At 40.9% G+C, this 21,626-nt stretch overlaps 1 protein-coding gene across 1 annotated transcript in view; it reads left to right on the top strand.

Annotated features, from left to right (window-relative positions):
• Positions 1 to 2,508: 2,508 nt before the first annotated feature.
• slc22a23 (solute carrier family 22 member 23) overlaps positions 2,509 to 21,626 on the top strand; it is a 42,593-nt gene continuing 23,475 nt past the window's right edge. Inside the window, exons 1-3 of the mRNA XM_061732360.1 lie at positions 2,509 to 3,048; positions 10,175 to 10,278; positions 10,376 to 10,530. Coding sequence (XP_061588344.1) covers positions 2,593 to 3,048; positions 10,175 to 10,278; positions 10,376 to 10,530 — 715 coding nt within the window. The 5' untranslated portion in view covers positions 2,509 to 2,592. The remainder of the gene's footprint in view (positions 3,049 to 10,174; positions 10,279 to 10,375; positions 10,531 to 21,626) is intronic.

Here is a 21,626-nt window from a genome sequence, read left to right as displayed (position 1 = left end):
TTGGAAATAACAGTTACAGTTGTGTGGATAAGTGCTGCAGTGCTTCACATAGCTGTTACTGAACAAAAAGAAACAATGCATTTTTCTTTTCATCACATTCCTTTCTGCTGGATATAAATATGAGTAAACATGAAACAGACTGTTTATGTGGAGTCTTATTACATGAGGATCTCATTTGTATGTAGGCACTGTGTTTTTTGGCACTACTATTTAGTTCAGCGTTCTGTTTATAGTTTGTTGTGATGATCATGCTCACTTGAAGGCCTTCAGCATAATAACGTCATTATTAAAGTTTGTTCTTCTAATATATAATGGAATTTGGTTTCAAAGTGTTTTTTTTTCAGGTTCACATTTGTCTAGTCAAGCTGCATCATTTCTTTTCAAGGTTTTTAATTCTTTGCCTTTTCATCTTCTTGACTTGTTGTTTACTGTCTACTCTGTCTTCTATCTTGTGGCTACCAACATGCCTGGCATTGCCCACAATGCAATGCATTCTCAAGCACATTCCCAAGCCCAAAAGCATGATGTGACAGTTACTTTTTTGAACTGATATTTATTCTTGTTTAATTTGTTGCTCGATCACTTGCTTGTTTTCTCTTCCCTCGTTACTTTCCTCAGTCTCTTATTCACCTCTGCCATGATATCCACTGTAGTTCATGGACTGTAGAATTACGGGACAGACATGATGTCCCCCATAGGTATTCTGAGGAGCGGTGTTGAAGCTTCTTGCAGTGTCATATTGCAAATGGGTGGAACAAACAGGCCGAGGAAGTCAACTGGAGCATACCATTGCTACAAGCTTCTTTAGTCAATCCACGCTGGAGGAGCTGCAGAGCTGCTGGGAAACATTTGCAGCAGAATATTCCGTATCAGATGTAATTTTGGTGGAAAAATCTGAACTTACCTCTGAGTTTAGCTGACGCTAGGTTAATATAAACTGATAACTGCTTCTTTAAGTTTTGTAGCATTATGACGACTGATGAGGAAGTGATAATGGCTAAACAGACTGCCATTCAAAATTGTACACCCCCATAATATAAATGAATGTATTACTTTATATAAATTAAGATAAGATAAGATAAACCTTTAATAGTCCCACAGAGGGGAAATTTGCAAATTTACCTGGCGTGGTAAAAAAAAACATTCAACCCCACTGATCTGGCCATTTCACCTTTTTCTCCCAGGCCTTTTTCGGCCTATCCAAGAGCCAGTCATGGGTGTAAGTACAGTTACCAGCAAAATAAATGTTATTTGTAAATAAAAGTGATCATTTTTTGGTGTGTCTTTGTTCAGAGCTCAGACTTCTAGTTCACCAGAAGTGCATGGTAGCTAAATTACACTGCAAACTATTAGGCAACATCCACTATAATACAGCTACATATATATTTTAGTGACATATCTCCATCCTTGCTTGATTCAGATATCGCTGGCAGAGAGAACAACTGAACAACTGGAGCAGAAACACAGACTAGTTTAGGTAAGGTAAAACTGCTTCTGGAGCTACCTCAACCCGGTGACCAAATGTTGACCAAGGTTCTTTCAGGCCAACACAGAGTGGGTCTGTTGGTACAATTATATGTATATACTTATATCTATGTGTATGTATACACATATATATATATGTATATATATATATATATATATATATATATATATATATATATATATATATATATATATATATAATATGAGTTAATATTATATTTTTTTTGTATGTATGTGTGTATATGTATGTATGTATGTATGTATGTATGTATGTATGTATGTATGTATGTATGTATGTATGTATGTGTGTGTGTGTGTATACATACACACATGTATGTATGTATGTATGTATGTATGTATGTATGTATGTATGTATGTATACATACATACATACATACACACATGTATGTATGTATGTATATATATATACATATATATATATATATATATATATATATATATATATATATACATATATATATATATATATATACAGTATATATATATATACACACTGCAGACTGCAACGCAGCTGTCACTCAAAATTAATAAATAATTAAAACCCAAACTGTGTATACATTTAAAATTGTGACGTTTATTCAGTTAAATTCATTTAATTAAAGCAAATTGAATGAAACTGCGAGGCACATCGTTCCTGTAACCCCGCCCCGCGCGGTTGGTTGCCCGTGGTTGCCATGTCGAGGTGACGGAGGAGCGGCCGTGTTCACGGGCAGGTGTGTTACCTGTGGCTCCCTCAGGAAGCTCTCCCTCCTCTGCTGCTGCCAGGGCTCGCAGCAGGGACACACCACCAACCTCACCACGGCAGGAATAGTGTTCGCATCGCCCCAGCTCATGGCCAAAAAATCCCTCTCGCGCGGTGGGAGTCAGACGGGTTTGGGTGCAGGCGGCCGCTCGGAGGGAAGTGCTTCCTGATAACGAAGGAGGTGCGTCTTTAGTGATTGACTGCGCACGGCTTTCGCCGCCGGAGCTGGAGGCATTGACGCATTGTGGAGTCGACAGAGGGTGGGAGGGGGGGGTAAAGCACTGACTGCACACCCCGGCTCCAGCTACACGTCGCAAGGCATCCACACAGGGCGAGAGAGAGAGATGGCCGTGGTGCAGCTCGACACGGGGGAGCACCAGCCGGAGAACGGCTTCGTGGCCCCCGAATCCGCAGCCGCCGCAGCGGCAGCGCCGGCAATGCTGCTGGCGCGGGTGGACGGCGAGGTCCTGCCGTTCCTCGGGGGGTTTGGGAAGTACCAGAAACAGCTGATCGTGCTGACATGGATTCCTGCGTTATTTATCGGATTCAGCCAGTACTCGGACAATTTCCTCCTCGCCCAGCCAAACAGCACGTGTGTGCAGCCTTTGTTGAACGGCAGTGATCTTCATCACCGGGGAGCGGGGCACCCGGCCCCGCTGCTGACCGGCAGCAGCCCGGCTTCTGCTCATGCCCGGGGGGGGAATTACAGCGGCCACAATGACACGACCGACATGCACTGTAGCTGCAGCGAGTGGACGTTTCAGCCGCACACGGGACTCGTGCAGAATGTGGTTACTAAGGTAAGACATCCACAAAACGAGGAGGGGGATCCTCTATTACCATCTGCTGTTTATGCATTACTCGCATTCTCCTATTTCTAATATTAGGATATATTACTGTTTTTAGTCTAAATCTAGATCCAAATGGAATAAATGGATCTAGATTTGGATGACAAATGGATGACACTCATCAGCACAATACACAGGCGTATATGATTTAAGCCTGAATTAGGGTTTTGCCTTAAATCGACGCGTAACCTACGGCGTAGGGTACGCGGCGACGCGCACCGTACGCCGTAGGCTCTGCGTTGGTGTAACGCGGAACCATAAATCAGCCTTTATTGGCTTTATGTGGCTGTGGTAAAGCCTCCATTATTGCACTATTTTTCTGCACATTGCGGATCACTCATATTTCTGCCGAGACCCAAGGAATCGCCAAGAGGTGCTCATGGGGGGCACAAAGTAGCAGGATTTTTTATTTATTTATTGTTGGCTTTGTCTCCAACACAACAAAACCCATCAAATTAAAAGCATCAATATATATATAAAAAAAGCAAAACAATTTAACAGTCTCATCCAAAAATAAAACACACAGCAAAACAATGTGTTGGAGAGAGAACAGGAGGAAGCAGAACGCTTATTTAGTCCTGTCTCTTCCTCACAATATCATATGCCATTTAAAAATTAAAAGAAAAGAAAGAAAAGACAAAATAACAAAAAGGAATTGTCTATAGGTGAGGGGCATGTATTCTCCCACCAAGGCTGGCAGTGACACTTCAGCAGCTGACTCAGTGGGTGACCTGACGCAGAGGAACACGCCCCCATCGGCATATTGGGCAAGACCACAAGCACTGGCGGAATTTGCCAGTTGTCTTTGTGGAAATAATGAACGCGAAGTCTTTTTTGATTTGGAGCAAAGGTCAGGGGATGTTCTCTCCAGAATATTGTAAAACCTGTCCTTAGCCAAACATCACCCGCCCCACCGCTACCTACCCCGACCAAACACCAGTGAGAGATCCTGAGTCTAGTTTCAGTCTGCTGTCATACCTTTTACATTTGCATGTCGTATATCTGCATGCACAGGTTGTTTTGCCTTGAGTGCCTGAGTGATAAAATGACAATAAGCAATGATAAAATCCGAATACTCAAAAGCAATCAATAAATAGTTATCTTTTCTTTCACAAGGGAAAGTCTTGACTCTTGATGCACTCATTTGCAGAGGAGAATCAATCATGTTTTAATCGAAGTCTAGAGTTTGGCACAATAACGGTTATCACTATGTGTTTGATTTGAGACTGGGCTCTGCACTCTTGCAGCCTGAGCCTGCATCTGCTGTAAAGCCAGCAGTCCATCTGCTAGAAACTGATAATGTCCCCCTTTGAAATAAAGCAAATAAAATGCAGCTGTGGCATTTTAATTTAGCTGTGAGCTGAGGTGCAGTTTAATACTTGATTTAATTTATTATCCGCAGGGTAATGTAGGGAGGGGTGGGGGGGGTCTGTTTTTACTAACATTGGCTTTAATACTCTTAAACTGCAGCTGAACATGAAGTCATATGTGAGGAAAATTGACTGGTTGGATCCAAATTCCCAGCAGCCGGTTCTCCGATGGTTTAAAACAAGAGCAAGAGTCACGCACGAAGGCAGAAGCATGGAAAAATTGCTGGCTCTGCTGCTGTCACCCTGACATTGTAACTCATTGATACTAACATTTTATTGCCTCTGCACACATCCTGAGAATGTCATGTTAACACTACCACCACCGCAGATTAGTGCCAGTGTTAAGCCGCTGGTTAAATTGCCAGGCGTTGCTCGTCTTCCCCGACCCATGTCATCCTCATTCTGACAAGGTCAAAGTCAGGAGAAACCGAATCGGGCGGCGTGCAGGCAAATCTTACGAGAGGAGCGGAAATCGAGGCAGAACCGAGCCCGCTTGTCTCAGCTCCTGTCTTCTTTGACAGCCCACTCCTCCATCCTCCAAGACCCGCTTTTTTTTTCCCCCCATCACAGCGCAAGAACTAGGACGGGACACAACAGCAGGAAGTGATGACCTGGCATTTCTCTCTGTGTTTGGATTGCAGAGGCATAACTCCACATGAGTGAGCTCAGCTATCCGTGTCACTCGATCCCTGAAAAGCAGAGCCGAGTGCCAACACCGACCGAATATGACAGCATCTCCAACAAAATGTAGCAACACAATTTGACCAGCTGGTACTTTGTTTATCTTATTATGTAACATAAAGCACACGTGTGACTATTCATAGATACTTTACCTCTGAGCCACATGGGTGAAGATGGCAGGGAAACCGTTCTGCTAACTCCCTCTTCTCAGGGTGACACAGAAACGAGGCCTGGGTGGAGGCAGCAGGGGTTGAAGTGGCGAAGAACTCAAAGTGGCTAATGTGGTGACCATCCTAATTGAGTCAAAGCTCTCCTTGGGGTCCTTCTTAATTGAGCTGAGCCTCAGAAATGAGAATGTATCATCACTGAGAGACGGTGTCTCTGTGCAACCTCCCTTCTCAGCTGCCATTCAGATAGGTAGGAGCTTTTTCTGAAACAGCGGCCTGAGACCTTCCTTGAAAGACGGATTAACCTCCACTAATCAGTCGTGTGTGTGTGTGGTTTTTCTATGAAAATTACATTCATTTGGTAGCTAACGATCTATGGTGGTTTTTAAGCTACGTATGATTCGTTTAGAAAGAGCGCATTTGGGCAATCGGGTTTCTCTTATAAAACAGCACCTGAGTGGAATAACATCCCACAGAACATTAGAGAGTCCATTTCATACAATGTCTTCAAATATAATCTTAGGAATTGGTTGATCGATAATCAAAGATGTGAACATTGATGTACTATCGATGAACTGTGTATATTGTAAGGGTTGAATTATATATGGTAAATGCTATTGCTGATGTGTTTGTACTTGTGTTTTAATCTTTTTTTTACTAGGTACTAGCCTATTATTTCTGGCAGGGGGGCTGCCAATGTAAACTAGCCTTTTGGCTACAATTGGGTACATTTACATTTTATTTTATAAAATGTTTCTTAATGTACGTTGTCCCTTTCTAACAAACAAAAATAAACTGAAACTGAAATTCTCATGTTAGAAAAAAAAAAATTATTGAAAAAAAGTTACCACAGTTACATTTTCTGCTGCAAATAGGAAATGGAAAACATAACTAGGCCCTTTTCCTACAGTAGCCTGAGTGTACACTTCGGGACACCCATAGCCTCACACACGTCAGTTCACTCGCCTATGGATTCACTCAGCAACCTGGTGGCTTTTCCAGCAAATCAGCACACCACAACAGGCCGAACTGTTCGTCTACTTGGCAGCGGTTCTGGTGAAAACACATTAAATATCCTACTGCGATTATCTCAGTAATGCTATCCCCTCAAAACACATGGGTTACAAGCAAAGGGACACTATTGTGTAGACTTTAGCGTCACCATTTCTTAGGGATAGCCTTACAATTTACCAGACGAGGTACCTAACACAGGTGAAACAGTTAAACAATGAATCAGACGGTTGGATGGAAAATCAACTGTTGAGTAATTTCAACGGGAAAAACCCAGGCGAACTTGATTCAGGCTATCGCTGGCCAAATAAAAGGATTTTCTACTTGTCATGTTTAATTGTAATCCACACCCTGGATATTTGGCAAATAAATGATTGTTCTAAGGCTGAGCTTTGAAAGACTGTGTCTTACATTTTCTCTATTTCTTTACATTTCATCAAGTTCACAAATGAATTACAGTCAGGAAATATTACAAAGTGAGAACATTGAATTCAGTGTGTACTTGTGTACATGTTGTCGTTATATTCTGTGAAATGTACTCGGTAGATATGTTGTAAGAGCACTTTAGTGGGTCCACCCAGCACCAGTATCGCTGTACAGGAGGTTGCACACCCATAGATCTGAAATATGATACTGTAGCTGAACACCCTTGCATGTCCCTCTGCTCTGTGTCCCTCGTACTGTTTACCCAGCTGGTTGACTCCTTCTACAGACCCTGGATCAGTGTGAGGCTCTTTTGAAATGGTCTCAGCTGTCGAAAGACGATGACCCCACTGCAGATACCCAGTCAGCGCACAATGACAGCCTCTCACAGCGTCAGCTGGGAGGAAAAGGCGCTTGTGTGACCAGAAGATAAAACTGCAGTCGTCTCCGTGCGTGCATGTTTGAGACAAGAGTGTGTGTGCTGTGGGCTTGTTTCTGATAAGTGCTGTTTTGTAACCGGCAGGCACGAACATTGTGGGGTGCCTGACCCTTGGTCAGGGTTTAAGGTTGTTTTCATGATTGTGCTATGGAATTCGGATCGTGTTTGTTGGTTGTCAATGCTCCCGAAGTCTCCTCCGAGATAGTGATATGCTGTTATGCTTAACTGTCATCAACAGGAGGCTATGAATAATAGACTGACAGACAAAGGTCTCTTCTTCCACCATCTGTCACTGCTGATAGCAGGGAAGTGTAACGGCTTTCAGCTAACCTTTCAAACACGTGTGCATCATGTGATGTTTGTGCATTTAATTTTTTTTACTTTTCCTCTGCCACAAAGCCACAACGTGAGATGGTATAGATTTTTCACTTTTTGTTTCAGTCTTACTCTTTTTATTAGTGGTATGTTACCTCCACCCCAACATGTCTTACCAGCCCATTACAGTGGGCCTCAACCTCTCGGTGATAGTGAGGCAGATAGTATAACTTCAACTTGGAAGCAGACAGACTATAGCCTCAGTGATGGTCTGTTGCTAGGCAGTAACTATGCAGCAATCTCCCCATGTGTTTCTGCCTTTTCCTCACAATTGCTTCAAATCATCTCTTGTCCCCCTCATTTCTATCCAGCCTGTCATCAAATCCACATTCCTGAAGATCTCTGCAATATTCTTTTCATTTTCCTTCTATCCATTTTGCATGTTGTTGCTACATTGAACCCCCCTCCCCTTCTTCCCCTTGTGCTTTTCTCCATCGCCCTCCCTCTAGGCCTGTTCCCTCTTCCTTGAAACCTCCACCCACCACTTTGTAGTTCAACGGGGGCAGAAATTTGCAGCTGTGGCTGAAAAGCATCTTCAACTGAGCCTGGCTTTTGGAGCCTCGTCATTGGTGGTTAGTCATTTGAGAGAGGTCAAGAGACTGTGGAGAGTTGGACTGATTGACTTTTGGCCCCTTTCGTTGTTCTAACATGCCTCTCAGTTAATAGACTCTCATTTGTCCAACTTGGGACATTTGACCTGTATTCAGGACTCCATACTGAGCAAGATGATAGAAACTGAGCGAGTTGCAGAAATTAGAGGCACGGAACTGAGAAACTGCATGGATTTTATTCATGCTGGCACTAAAACTCGATTTTAGCAATAAGATTTCTTTTTTACGAGTGATGTTGTTTTAACATTTTCCAGATTGTCTTATTTTTTTTTTTCTGCACAGTATGGATACCCATCCGGGGTTGTGTTTAAGCCTTGTTGGAGTGTTTGCCTGGAGTCAGACATGATTTATGTTTCATGCTAATTGTCTAAAGCTTCTAAGCAAAGCTCACTAATGAAACGCTCCAGTAAAAACTCACCAGTCTCTGCCAATCTGGTGACACACATCAAGAACGCGTATCACTTGTGAGACGTCGCTATGTTGCACGTGACTGGATCATGCTGATGTGGGTGTTTTTACATCACTGGCCATCTGTGTGTGCAGTCACCAGCACATGGCTAACTCTGCACTGTCATGAAACATCCGTCCCTTCAGATAGTTTCATATCAGCTCTTTGCTGGTCTCGGTGGAAAGCAACTTCTTTTTTTTTTTTTTTCTCAGACATCCTTGGTTTTCCTACGATTGCGCAATAGGAACTTGGTTTGCTACCTCTGTCTTTTTCCTCTGCTGACACTGATACTGAAACCGTGAATGAGTGGCATGTCCCGGCTCATGTGACGGAGGCTGGGTGGCTCAGGGTAATCTTGGAGCTTTCCATTCTGTACGGGTCACTAGGGTTCAAGGGTTGTTAGCACATCAGAGAAAACTGTAAGAATAAACAACACTTTGGATGTCAACATGAGGTATAGTTGCTGCAAATGAATAAATAAATACACAGTTTCACAGCATGTAGTATGTCTGTTTGTGATTACATTGGAAACACACACGGCACTTATTATGGCCATCACACACCTGTCTGCTACTGCCTGCTGCTTCTTTCTTTCTGTAAAAACAAAAAAATAACTCAAAATGAGTCTCGTGGTTCCCTCTGAAACCTTCTCTAGTAGGCAACAGTTGGAGATGTCAGCATTGCTCCACATTTTAAAGGTTGCAGTGAAGCTGAGGCTTTTTATTGCCTTTCTTTCTCAGAACAGTTTCATTCAAGATAGTTTAATATATGACACTGTCTGGGGTTTACATTGAACACTCTGCAGTCGTTTGTTGGGGCTTATGTCTATATAACGTTCATGCAAACCCAGGTACTGTATGTCTGCTGTGTTCTATACAGCTACTGGGAAGCAATAGGGATAAGTTCCTGTGAACAAAGTAAACAAGGAGTGACAAATGTTTGCTCATGTACCGGTAGTCTCTACCCTGTTTACTAGCATAAAGAGCACGATATGGACCTGCAGAGGCCTAGTACCACTAAACCTTTCAGATGGCTTTGTGTATCAAACATAATGCCAATTTCATGGTTTTCCAAGTTTGCTTTCATGAACCAGTTGGTATTCTGCAGAAACACACGTGATCCCATTAATACTTCCTCTTGGGTCAGCTGTGCCTAAGCTTCCCATTCATGGGCATGTACTGGGTCTATAATACATTTTTAGTTTCTCTGTTACTTTGTCTAGTGTGATTTTTATGTATGGTAGACTTGATCCAGGGTTTTTTTGGTCTTCATGCAGTTAGCTGCATAGGGAAATCTAAAATGTTCAAGTTGCTAAGTGACGTTTCTGGATTGGTTTAGTAAAATACATTATTTACTGTGCATGTGCTCCTAATATGGCAAATACTAAGACGGTCTTTGATATTCTCTGTAGACATTGGTGTGTTCTCAGTGGTTATAATGCAGTGCGCACATTTAAGAAATAATATAAAGGCATCTTCCTAAAAGAAGAGTCTGTTTTCTTCACCCACCCTCACATTAATTAACCAGCATCATTTTCCTGTTTTTCTTTACAGTGGGGTCTGGTGTGTGACTCGGCATGGAAAGTCCACATCGCGAAGTTCTCTCTGTTGGTGGGATCGATATTTGGATATTTGGTGTTTGGAATACTTGCAGACTGGTAAGATTTCTCACCAACCCCATACTGTTACTGAATGTTACGTTTTATGCATCTTCCATATTGGAAGTGTCCTTTTCACTTTTACCTTGCTCTGTAGGTTCGGTCGACACCCAGTTCTGATCATATCAGTGCTGTTCTTGCTGGTGTTTGGCCTAACCGTGGCTTTCTCCGTCAACGTGCCCATGTTCAGCACCTTGCGTTTCTTCGAGGGCTTCTGCCTGGCAGGGATCACCCTTTCTCTCTACGTTCTCAGTAAGTAAATCTAGTCCTTTTACACTGCCCCCCATCCCCCCCATCCAGATTCGGAGTACAAGTGCAAAAGTGGCCAATTCAAAGGGTATTCAGTCTTTAGTCACAAGATAGAAGTAGTCATGGGCATTTATATGCTCTGATTTTGATTGACGTTGGTAGAAAGACATTTGTAGGTTTTACACAAATCTTTAACGAGGGCGATGCGCTCTGGGCTGGAACAGTGAGCAAAGCTCGCTTTGTCCTCACACAACCATGCGTTTACCAGCTGTTTGTCTTACACAGAGGCTTTGAAACTGAAAGCAATAAGTCAAATATGAGGGAAAGGGAGTTGCAATGTTACCTCAATGCAACCCTACCATTTTAGCTTTGTTGACGAGTTCTGGGATTCAACTGGTTTAATGTTCTCAGAAAGTCATGCTTCTCAGAAAATGTAGTTCACTACTGCTTGCAGGAGACTTAATACATTTTTACGTGGTTATAAGTAACACGCTTGTCCCCAGGGTAGTAGTTACTGAATGTAACTCCAGTTCTGGTCTTTATGTACAGCTTGCTGATGGTGAACACGTTTCTGATAACTGAATGATTTTAATCAACTTATTTTAGAGCGATTACATACATTGAAAACAAGTTTAAGACAGTTTTTTTCCTTTTTATTTTTTTTGGAAAAATGCTGTCAGTAGCTCAGTGCTGTGGAAGAATGGATCATTTGTCTGAAGTTTCTTCTCACATACTGTTATTTTCTAATTCAAATCTCTGTTAAGCAGATTTCATAAAGAAGGCAACAAAAGAAAGTATCTCAGCTAGGGCTGGGCTACATGTATTAAAAAAATGAATATCCTGGTATATTAACTTTTTATATTCCGGTATTCTCCTGTACACCATGTTCAGGTCAATTCAAAGTCAAAGGCATATGCAATATAAGAATGTTTATCAACAGAGATTTAGAACAAGTGATTTAAGTAACAAGTTATAATTATGTAAAGAAAAGACAAATTAAATTGTCTTCACACATTATTCAATATATTATTAAAAACATCAGGTAAATGTACCCAGGTCTTTTTATTCCGTTTATATTACAGACCATGAGCTTGAAAAAGCTAATGGTACCAGGTTAATGATTAAAAACCTTTTTATATATATATATATATATATATATATATATATATATATATATATATATATATATATATATATATGTGTATATACATAACCTATTGAAGTTATTCAAATGTGATTTCTGGAGATTGTTTCATAAACAGTAGTTGACAGGTTGCACTATCCACTATTTTCAAGAAGTTAATGTTGCTAAATGTATGGAGCTAATAACATATTGTAAAAACATTTTTTTTTTAAGAATAGATCTTGCGTAGTAGTAGAAATGTCCTCATATTTGTCCATCTATTACAATTGTATCGTGACATAAATGTAATAAGGCACTTTTGGTTTTAGTACTTCCGGTGGTACTTGGTACACACAGTACTAAACTGTGCAACCTAAAGGTAAAGTAAGGGATTCCTGTATGACGTCACATCTGTTATGTTTTGTTTTTTTTCTGAACAAAATCATAAGGAAAACACAGAAAGCCAGCTCCCAGCTCTCCGCACCCTCCCCTCTTCCCACTTCCTTGGCCTCTCCCTGTCTGTGATTGGCTACAGCATTGTCAGTTATAGTTTTGGGAGACAATTTTTTTTACAATTAAATGTACCGGTATCTTTGGAGGCAGGTTATTCCAGGGACCAGCTCGACACCCACACGTTAGATTCGACTGTTAAACGCGGGGTGTCACTGCCAACGTAATAGCAGCTAGTGTACTCTTGAAATGGGTAGCTGGCAGATGGTGAGGTGATTTTTCACTTGAATGTGACAGTTTAGTGGGTAAGGATTCATATAGGACTGCGTATCCCAGCTTTAACTCTGACTTTGGAAGCGGTGCTTGGCTACTGTATCTGTTAAATAAACTAGCTAGGCATGCTAACATTTGACATTGTTACACAGCCGCTGTTCATCCATGTTCCCGTGCAAGCTATTTTCCTGTTTAAGATATTAAAACAAACAAACCACAGACATTGTCGATTGATATATTGGTGTGACTGGAAAGTTACAGTTTGAGAATCAGTGTTAGGATCACAAACCAGGAGGGAATAATGGTCTTGATTAAGTCACTTGGGCGTTCATATTAGTAACATGGAGGGCTAATGGTCTCTGTTCTTCTGTGTCGAGTGTGCACATTGATTGTTTCGCCTAACAGTATCAACCAGAGTTTCTTGGATTGTCTTGATAAACCTGGCCTTTCAGGAATCCAAGACATTTTGTTCTGGCACGTCTGGGAGCACTGTAGCGCTACGAAAGCTGCTTTGCTGTGGGCTGTACAGGATCCCTGGTTTTAGTGTTCACTGATGAGGTATGACCCCTGCAGCAACACTGCAATGACTGAAGAGAACAAAGGCTGAAGGAAGAAAAGATGAAAATATCGCTCACCTGTTTAACTATGTGCTTTAATTTCCTGTTCGTCGGACTGGTTTGTTCGGAGCTTAGCTCCATTTTTGGACAAAGACGAGCAGCTCTTGTTGCATTACAAGTTCAGCGTTTCTTATTAGGACTAAGTAGGTACAATGTTAGTGTCATGTTATTTTTGTATATAATTGATCAGTATTGCAATATTGTTATATTGACAAAGAATCTGGCTTCTATATAAAGGTTCATACAAAATATGTCACAACACTACTTCCTGATATTTAGGTAATGTATATTTTTTCAGTATTAGGTTTGCTACCATGCTGTTCCGTCTTAATCATTATTATTGGTGTGTTGCAAACAACCTGACAGGCTTGATCAAAAACCTATTACAGTGTAATTCCAGGCTTCAGCTGAGTGTTGCAGTCAGCTAAAAGAAGAGTTATTGTGTTGCAGTGACCATCTAACACTTACTAAACCGAAAGCCTGCGTTGGCATATATTCTCATTACTAAAAAAGTGCCAGCCTGCTTACCCTTAAATTGAACCCTTTCATTTTCATTTAGGTGCGCCAGCCCACGTCTCTCTCTGAGACTTTCATCCTCGTTACTGCTGATCAATACTCTAATAATGACAGAAGGGGTCTGAGATGAAGTGGTAACTTTCCTTAACAACACTTTCACCCCTCACTGTAAGAACTGTAAGCGAGGACTGTAATGTTTGCTGGGATTCTCTCTGTTTATGTGACCTTCTTGTCGGACAGAAAAGGTTTTAAACGATTTGTTCCGTGGCACCGCCGACCTCGAGTGGGAGAGGAGGGACTTGTTGATAGCACCCTGGTAATTGCTCTTGCACTTGATGAACATTGTGGTCTCGGCATCGGATCCTTAAAAGCCTCTTTGGCTGGAGTAACTGTCCACTGCAGAGGAAGGTTGGACGAGTGCATGAGGAGGGAGGGATGATGAAGGAAAAGGCCCCCTATGTCCTTGTCATCCTAATTTATTTTTCACTGTAAAGCTTGAAAAGCTTTACCACTCACCCAAAATAGAATTACTGTTAAGTCTGCTCCCGGGACAAAGGAGCAAGGGTGCAACGGGCGGAGGAACGTGGGTGAAGTGCAGCTACACAGCAGGGAGTTTTTATTGAATTTAACTTGACTATTGTTTTGCATTAGACTATAGTTTGTGGTTCAGTAAATCTGTGGTTTTTCAGCTTGGTGGTTGGCAAACGAAAGGTTGCGTGACAGTTTTCTGGACTTGGCATTTAACTACACTTTTACTAATTTGAATAATTGAGTTTTGCAGGTCTTTCTATCAAGTGAAGTGTAGAATAGCATTGAGATCGTAAAATTTAAAGTGAAATGACAACAGAATGAAATATGTTGTAGATGGAAGTTTTCCGGTGTTAATTTGTTGTAAAATGTGATCTAACTACTCTTGGAGGCCCTAATTGTCCCCCTTCTTACCACCATGTTAGACAGTTGGCATGAGGTAGTTATACCAGAATGCTGTATTTTTTATTTAATTTATAACATGGCACCGTGCTTCTTGACTAATCTTGATCAGGCAATTAAGACTTTCAGGTGAGATGCAAAACCTGTTCAAAAGAAAATATGTGAGCTTGCTGTCTTTTTAAGCACTTGAAAGTGTCCAAAGGATATTGTTCCAGAAGTCATTTGGTTTGTGCAGATGCAACTTTGCATAATTAAATTGGGCTGTCACATTCTTTTTAGATAAAGAGGCTTTCTGTTGGCAACTCTTCAGAGTCTTTTTTTCCTCCCATTCTTCCACCAAAAGGAGCAGTCAAATCTTTGATTCGCTGGTGGGCATCACCCTCAGGAATGCTTCAGTTAATTTTAGCTGTTAAATATGGCAGCATGTTTACATTTTATGACACATTAAAATCTTCAATCCATCGTATTTATTCCTAGAAAGGAGTATTTTCTTTTTTCCACTGGCATACAAGTTACGTTCTGGTGCATCCTCTTCAGTTGGTCTGGCACGCATTAATAACGTGCTCCCCCTCACGCTCCTCTTCGTCTCAGGCAAGTCACGAGCGTGCACCTCTCTCGCTCTTTTATTTCCTCTGCCTTATTTCTTTCACCTTTAAATATCATAATCTCCACTGTCTTTCACTACATTTTCATCACCTTCCGCTATATATTTCTCAGTGTTTCTCAGTGGATCAGTGAGTCTGCAAAGCTGAAAAACAGTGATTTCAAAGTAAATGAGGCAATAAGCTCTTGTGTGTGATTTTTTTTTTTTTTTTTTCTTTTTTTTAAATGTATTTAATTTATAAGCCTGATTAGAGATTGACCATTTACCCTCTGCAGTCATGCTCCTCTAACTGCTACATAAACGACCGATGGATCAGACGTCTAGAACAATTTTCCAGAAGGTTGTTAAATTCTCCATTAAGAGGTTTTGGATGCAGCTCTTCTGTAACTTTAGAGCTTGTAGCCATGTTCAGTATGCCACGTTAAAAGCCTTTTAACTTTTGTTAAATGGTTAGACCTGCACCAAGCACCAGCACTAGAAATGTGAAGTCGGGTTATCAAATCTTTTTATTGATTCTTTTACATAAACGGTGATTACAAAATGTTCCCTTTTTTTGTACTTGCTCAGACAGCATCAGACTACCAGTTCCTCATTTATAAGTAAACATGAGTATTGCGTGTGTTCCTTCCACTGTTGTTGCAGTGTTTCTCATTCCAGGCAGAATGTAATCGTGAAGTAATTTCTCCTGAGATCGTTCCTTGTGTTGGCTAAACAGCATATAAACCATCATGAATTATCATTCTTTCTATGAGTATCAGTGCTGGTTCTTGTCACACTACAGTATCAGATTACATTTCTCTTGAACAGAGCTTTTCTGGTCAGGTGGAGGTTTGGAGTTTTGTGTTGGGATACTCTCACCCTTATATCTAACCATGTGCGGCCTCCATCACATGCTATTTGCCCTGTAGTCTAAATGTATTGACAAAACTACTCTGCTCCAAGAACTCAGGAACAAGTTAACCTCTAATGAACTAGGGCGTGGTAGCCTATCGGTTACGGAGGAGGTCTGAAGGCCCCGGGTTCAAGTCCCTGGGACGGCCACTGAGGTGAACCACTTTGGGCCCGTCCCTTAACCCTAATTGCTCATCGGGCGCCGGAAAAATGGAAGCTCACTGCTCCTAGTCTAACGAGTGATGGGTTAAAAGCAGAGGACTCATTTCAGTGTGTTTCGCAAGAATGTACTAACAAATAAAGATTATTTACTTTACTTTAACCGATGTAGCATACATGCATATAAAGTTGGCAAATTACTATACAAACACAAAGGGTTTAACCTCTTTTGTTGTAACAGGTTAATAACACCTCTTGTGAAAGTTTGTTCTTTTATTTCAAGGGATTTTGTTTCAAAAATTCATGGGCCAAATATAAAAGTTTATCAATATTTTTTTCTTCTGCAATGTGTCCTTGAGTGCTATGGAAGGTGGCAATTGATAAAATGGGTTATCGTTGTTATCAAGAGTTGAACCAAAGTTAATATTCAGGATAGTCTTGACACTATGTCAGTCATATGACATGCAGCATTATTAACCACATGATCTTCTTTTGTGCCATGCTTTGTTCGCCTCTGCTCATGAAGGAAAGCTGAGTCCCAGCTCCAGCCGTGTCTGGACTAATCCCCTATTCTTATCAATCCATGTTCAGTTTAGTCTAATTTAAATCATACGGAAGACTAAGCATCATTGCATGCTATCATTTCAAACCACGTACTGTATGCAACAATATGTGCCATTTCTCTATCTTTTAAGCAACAGTTTCATACTTTGTATTTTACCTTTAATAAAAGCATGAGTTAAAAAACAAGTCCTGCTCCAGGATGACTTGTCAAAGAGGAGCTCACAGCGAGACTGGACTGCGTGAGGTGTGGCAGGCGGGAGGCAGCCGTGGCAGCGCTCCAGCTCCTGATGCAAACTGCTGCACTGAGATGTAGGAGGAAGTTCGTGGCAGGACGGTTTTCAGACCAGACCAGACGAGACGAGACGAGAGGAGAGGAGAGAACATTAACCATAGACTCTCTGTTAGACACAAACATGTGGAAATGGCATGATGATAAGCTTAGGAGTGCTTGAATAGGGTGCATCAAAGTACACTGACACTAAAGGGGAAAACAGAAAACCAACCCCTGTTGTGTAAAACAAGCTAATTCATCTCTCCATATCACTGATATGCAGTATGTTAGCGCTTAAGTGTAACAGCAGAATAGCAAAGCCAAAAGCTATATACAGTCATATGATCCAGGGCTTCTATTTATACCAGGGTGCTCGTCCGTGCAGGCTAGCCTTTTTAGCATCACAGCTGAAGGCTCATCGCCTATAGATCAGCATCGCAGTGCTGTGCCTACTAATGCATTTTTTTTGTCAGTAAACACTCAACCCCTGGCCCGAACCCCTCCCCACCTGCAAACACACACTACACTTCAGACAGCTGAGTCATGCTAGCTGGCTGCACGAGGTGTTTATGTGAGAAATCAGTGATCAGCTTGGGACCCAGTGATTGTGCTCTGTGGCAGGAATCCATCGGCCCTGTGACTGTGTGAAAAGGATTGAGGGTTAAAGGAAACTGAACTGATTGGTTTAGTGTTTTTCATTTTATGCCTGTAATGTTGTGGTTTTCACCGTTGATGCTGTTAAAAGGGAGTATGTGGACTTTGACCCACAGTAAAAAGAGGAATTGCCCTGCAGAGCCCCCCGTTCACGTCTCGAGTGTGAGTCAGTGGTGGAATGCCTTTACATGTCGTGTGTGTGTGTGTGTGTGTGTGTGTGTGTGTGTGTGAGACAGCAGCCTCATAAAAAGAAATACATGCAGAGGAAAAAAAAGACGGGGAAGCTCAGAGCATGATGACTGACATACACATGGTGTTCTCAGTCTTGGGAAAGACATCATGAGTTGTATAAATGGTCATGACGGCCCTGTATCATCTAGAGCAGAAAAACGATCCCACTCGCCCCGGGGGAACTAACCGGCACACAGTTGTTGGCTAGTTTGAAGCGTTCAAGCTTCCACAGGGAGCTTGGAAGCTCAGAGAACATAAATTATATTGCATTTATATTAATGATGACATTTGAATTGTTCAAATAATGTAACGTACAACTGCTTTAATATTAGTAACTGGATGACAGAGACCTTTTAACCTCGAAGGCTGAGCAGCTTTTACAATATTGTCCAAGAATTACTCTCGCTGGTTCACACTTTTGTTTTATTTTGTCATTCATTTCTTAAATCTCATTGTCACCTCCGCCATGACGTTTACTGCAGCTGCTAGCTTATTGGTGGTTGACATTGTGGAGTGAAGCAATACACGGATGTCGCAAGAAATAATTAGACTGGAGTCCGACCTTACATGGGATGATTTTTGCCGATAGTAGGGATGGGAGCCTATGAGGGTGAAATGACACTTCCTGAAAGTAATCAAACATTCCTGCAAATTTTCTTCACTTCTATGGTTTTTAACATGGTGGACAAAGAAAAAAAACATTTCTGCTGCTTTTAAAAAGCTATTGTCTTCGTAACATTTCATATGACAGTATGGTAAAGAATCCTTGGATCTTGTTGTGGTTTTTGGGGAATTGTACGGTTTAATTTGCCCAAAATAATTAGCTTTCCTTTGAATTTATGTAAAAGTACTCTTATGCTATTAAAAAAAGTTTACCCTCTGTCAAGTTGACCCCCCCGCCCGCACTGTGTTTGACCGTCGGCAGGAAATATTTGTGCTGACCTGCTTTATTTTTCTTTATCCGCATGGAGGAGTGTGCATTATAATCAGACTTATTCACTTAGGTTTGTTTGTCCAAAGGACATTGTCCCAGAAGGATTGTGGGATATTCAGATGCAACCTTGCAAACCAAAGTCTTGCTGTCATCATTGTCTCAGAGATGTTCTTTTCTAGACAACCCTTACATATAAGCCAAATGTTTTATTCATTTATTAATTGTTTCCTAACCTCACTGTGATGGACTTTTTATAGTTTACATTCTAACTAAGGCATGTACATACTGACTTGTAGCTCTTTACTGTTTTGTTATTTCTCAGGATGTTGTATTGTAGACTTTAGGGTGAATTTACAACGACGTCCACTCATGGCAGGATCGGCAACTGTCTGGAATATTTTTAATCTTTATTTGTAATTCAAATTTCTGCTGACACACCCAGAGACTCATGGATTTTGTATTTGGATAAAGGTCGCACCTTTTTGTACATACTGTTTGCTGGATAGCAATTATTTACACAGGTGCAAATGCGAGACTGTATTTTAATACAGAGTCACGGAACGGAGGTACGATGAGATAAATGGTTATTATTGCACATATTGCCTATGGAAATCTTTTTTTTTTTTAAGTTTATGATTTGTCTTTAATAAAAGTGAGCTGCTTACTCATTTAAGCTCTGAGATATATTTATCTTAATCTTAACAACTCATCACAACAATAATACAGTTCCTTTTGCTCTTTTGCCTTCTATCATGTGATATGCTTAATGTATCCTATGGTGGCTGAATGCACATGAACCGCTCAAAGAAATAAGAAATTAACCTCCACCTAAAGACCAGAGGAGAGTGAGGAGGTGGCAGAAGTAAAATACTCAAACCAAAACCACTTTTGTAGCATTTTTCTCAATATGTAGCCCAGTGGTCATCAACCGTTCCGTAATTATAATCAGATGTGTTGATGTAGGGAAACATCCACAACATGCAGGACAGTCGATCTTGAGGACCTGGGTTGATGATCACTGATGTAGCCCAAAGTTGTCCAAAGACTGTAAGAAAACCAAGCTTCTCACATTAGGAAAGCACGTGTCCACATTTCAGTGTGCAACGCTGAAAGAAAAGGTTTGGTCTGGCACTACCCATTCCTTCAGTTCTAATCTGTCCTCTGAGTTCTTTTTTCTGTTTTGTCATTTTTACGTGTGTACCCCCAGCTGTCTGTATGTTTATTTCCTTCTGTTTTGCAGTGGAGTGTTGCTCCCCATCTTGGATGAAATTATGCTTCATGTGTGTTTCCCACTGCAGTGCCATCCTTAGCTTTGGTTTCCTCAGGGGTTTTCTGTAATAAGGTGCTTTCTCTCACTAGTGCCCTCTCCTTACCTCGGGTATGAATATATCTCTGCTCATTAAGGCTGGGCGATATATCGAGATTTTAATATATATCGATATATTTTCAAACACGATATGGTACGAGACAATATCGTTTATATCGGTTTTTTTTTACATTTTTTTTTTTACATTTTTTTTTTAATGATTTTGATATAGCTTATTTTGTGACAAATTGACTTGAATGTTTTATTTGAGATTTGCACAAATGTTTTGTTATTTGCACAACTGTCAACCTCAGTTGAAAAGTCTGCCTGTTACTGTCTGCATTGTATTAATTACAGTGTATTTTAATTTAATTGTTATGCAGGAAAGGGATATTTGTTTTATTTTATTCAAGAAGCATTTTTATTCTATATATGCAGGCAGTTTATTTTTATTTCATTTGTTTTATACATTTTGATATTGTGCAGACCTCTGTTAACAAAGGAACCTGTGTGACATTTGGCACGAGGCTTTGTATTAAAACTGACTGTTTTTTTAAGGGTTTGCCTCAGAAAAAAATGAAGCTAACAGAGATGCTAACAGAGATGCTATGCTATAATGCTTTGGGGGAAACCCCAATTAAGGCACAGAAAAAATATCGAGATATATATCGAGTATCGCCATTTAGCTAGAAAATATCGAGATATGACTTTTGGTCCATATCGCCCAGCCCTACTGCTCATAGATGAGGCTCAAGGAACAATGCAAAAAGTAGCAGATCTGTAGAGGTCCCTTTTGTGGAGGGCTTCGATTGCATGAAGCCCATATTCTTGTTTGTTAGAAGTCTGACAGCAAGTTGATGATTCGACTACAAACTGTGTACAAAGTGCAAGGACTGTTGACCCCCTCTCCCCTAAAAAAAAAAAAAAATTCCATCACACTTGGTTGACCCATACTCATTCTTACCATTAATCTAAGCTGTCTACTGATAAATGGGCCAAAGGTGAACACTTCTTTTTTTTTTTCCTTTATCCAGAGCAAGGTTAAAGTTCCCTTTTTGTGCGGAGTTTGCATCTGCTGTTGCTCAGCAAAGTTCCTCTGCTGAGGATTTAAGGAGACCTTTTCCTGTTTTAAAAGCAGACGACATGGCCTATTCTAAAAATGCTGTTTGAGCCAAAGACAAAAATCTGTTACTACTATATTATGTAAGACAGATTGCATTGCATATCCTCCAGATATATCATGCCACAATTTCCTCAGCGTAGTTTGATTATCTAAATCATCTTTGGCAACCTTACACTTTCTTCCAAGGCTTTTAGGGGGAAAGTAAATGCAGTTTCACTTTTCATTTTGTCAGATCACTGAGTGTGTTGTATTTGATCACTTTGATCAGTAACTCTGTGCCCGGATGACAACTTTCAGAAAGTCACTGGCTTGCTTTGGGCTAATGTTTGTGTGTGGAAAGAATAAAGTGCAAGGAATAGTTGAGGCACACTAACACATTACCACTGCGAAGAGAAAACCCTTCCCCAGTGGTGTTTTACTGGCCTGATTGCTGAGAATTTCTGCACACACAGA

This window comes from Cololabis saira, chromosome 10 (assembly GCF_033807715.1).
Source record: "Cololabis saira isolate AMF1-May2022 chromosome 10, fColSai1.1, whole genome shotgun sequence".
In the NCBI taxonomy this organism is placed as follows: domain Eukaryota; kingdom Metazoa; phylum Chordata; class Actinopteri; order Beloniformes; family Belonidae; genus Cololabis; species Cololabis saira.
The sequence above is the reverse complement of the archived record's forward strand: the minus strand, read 5'-3'. Positions and strand labels throughout refer to the sequence as shown.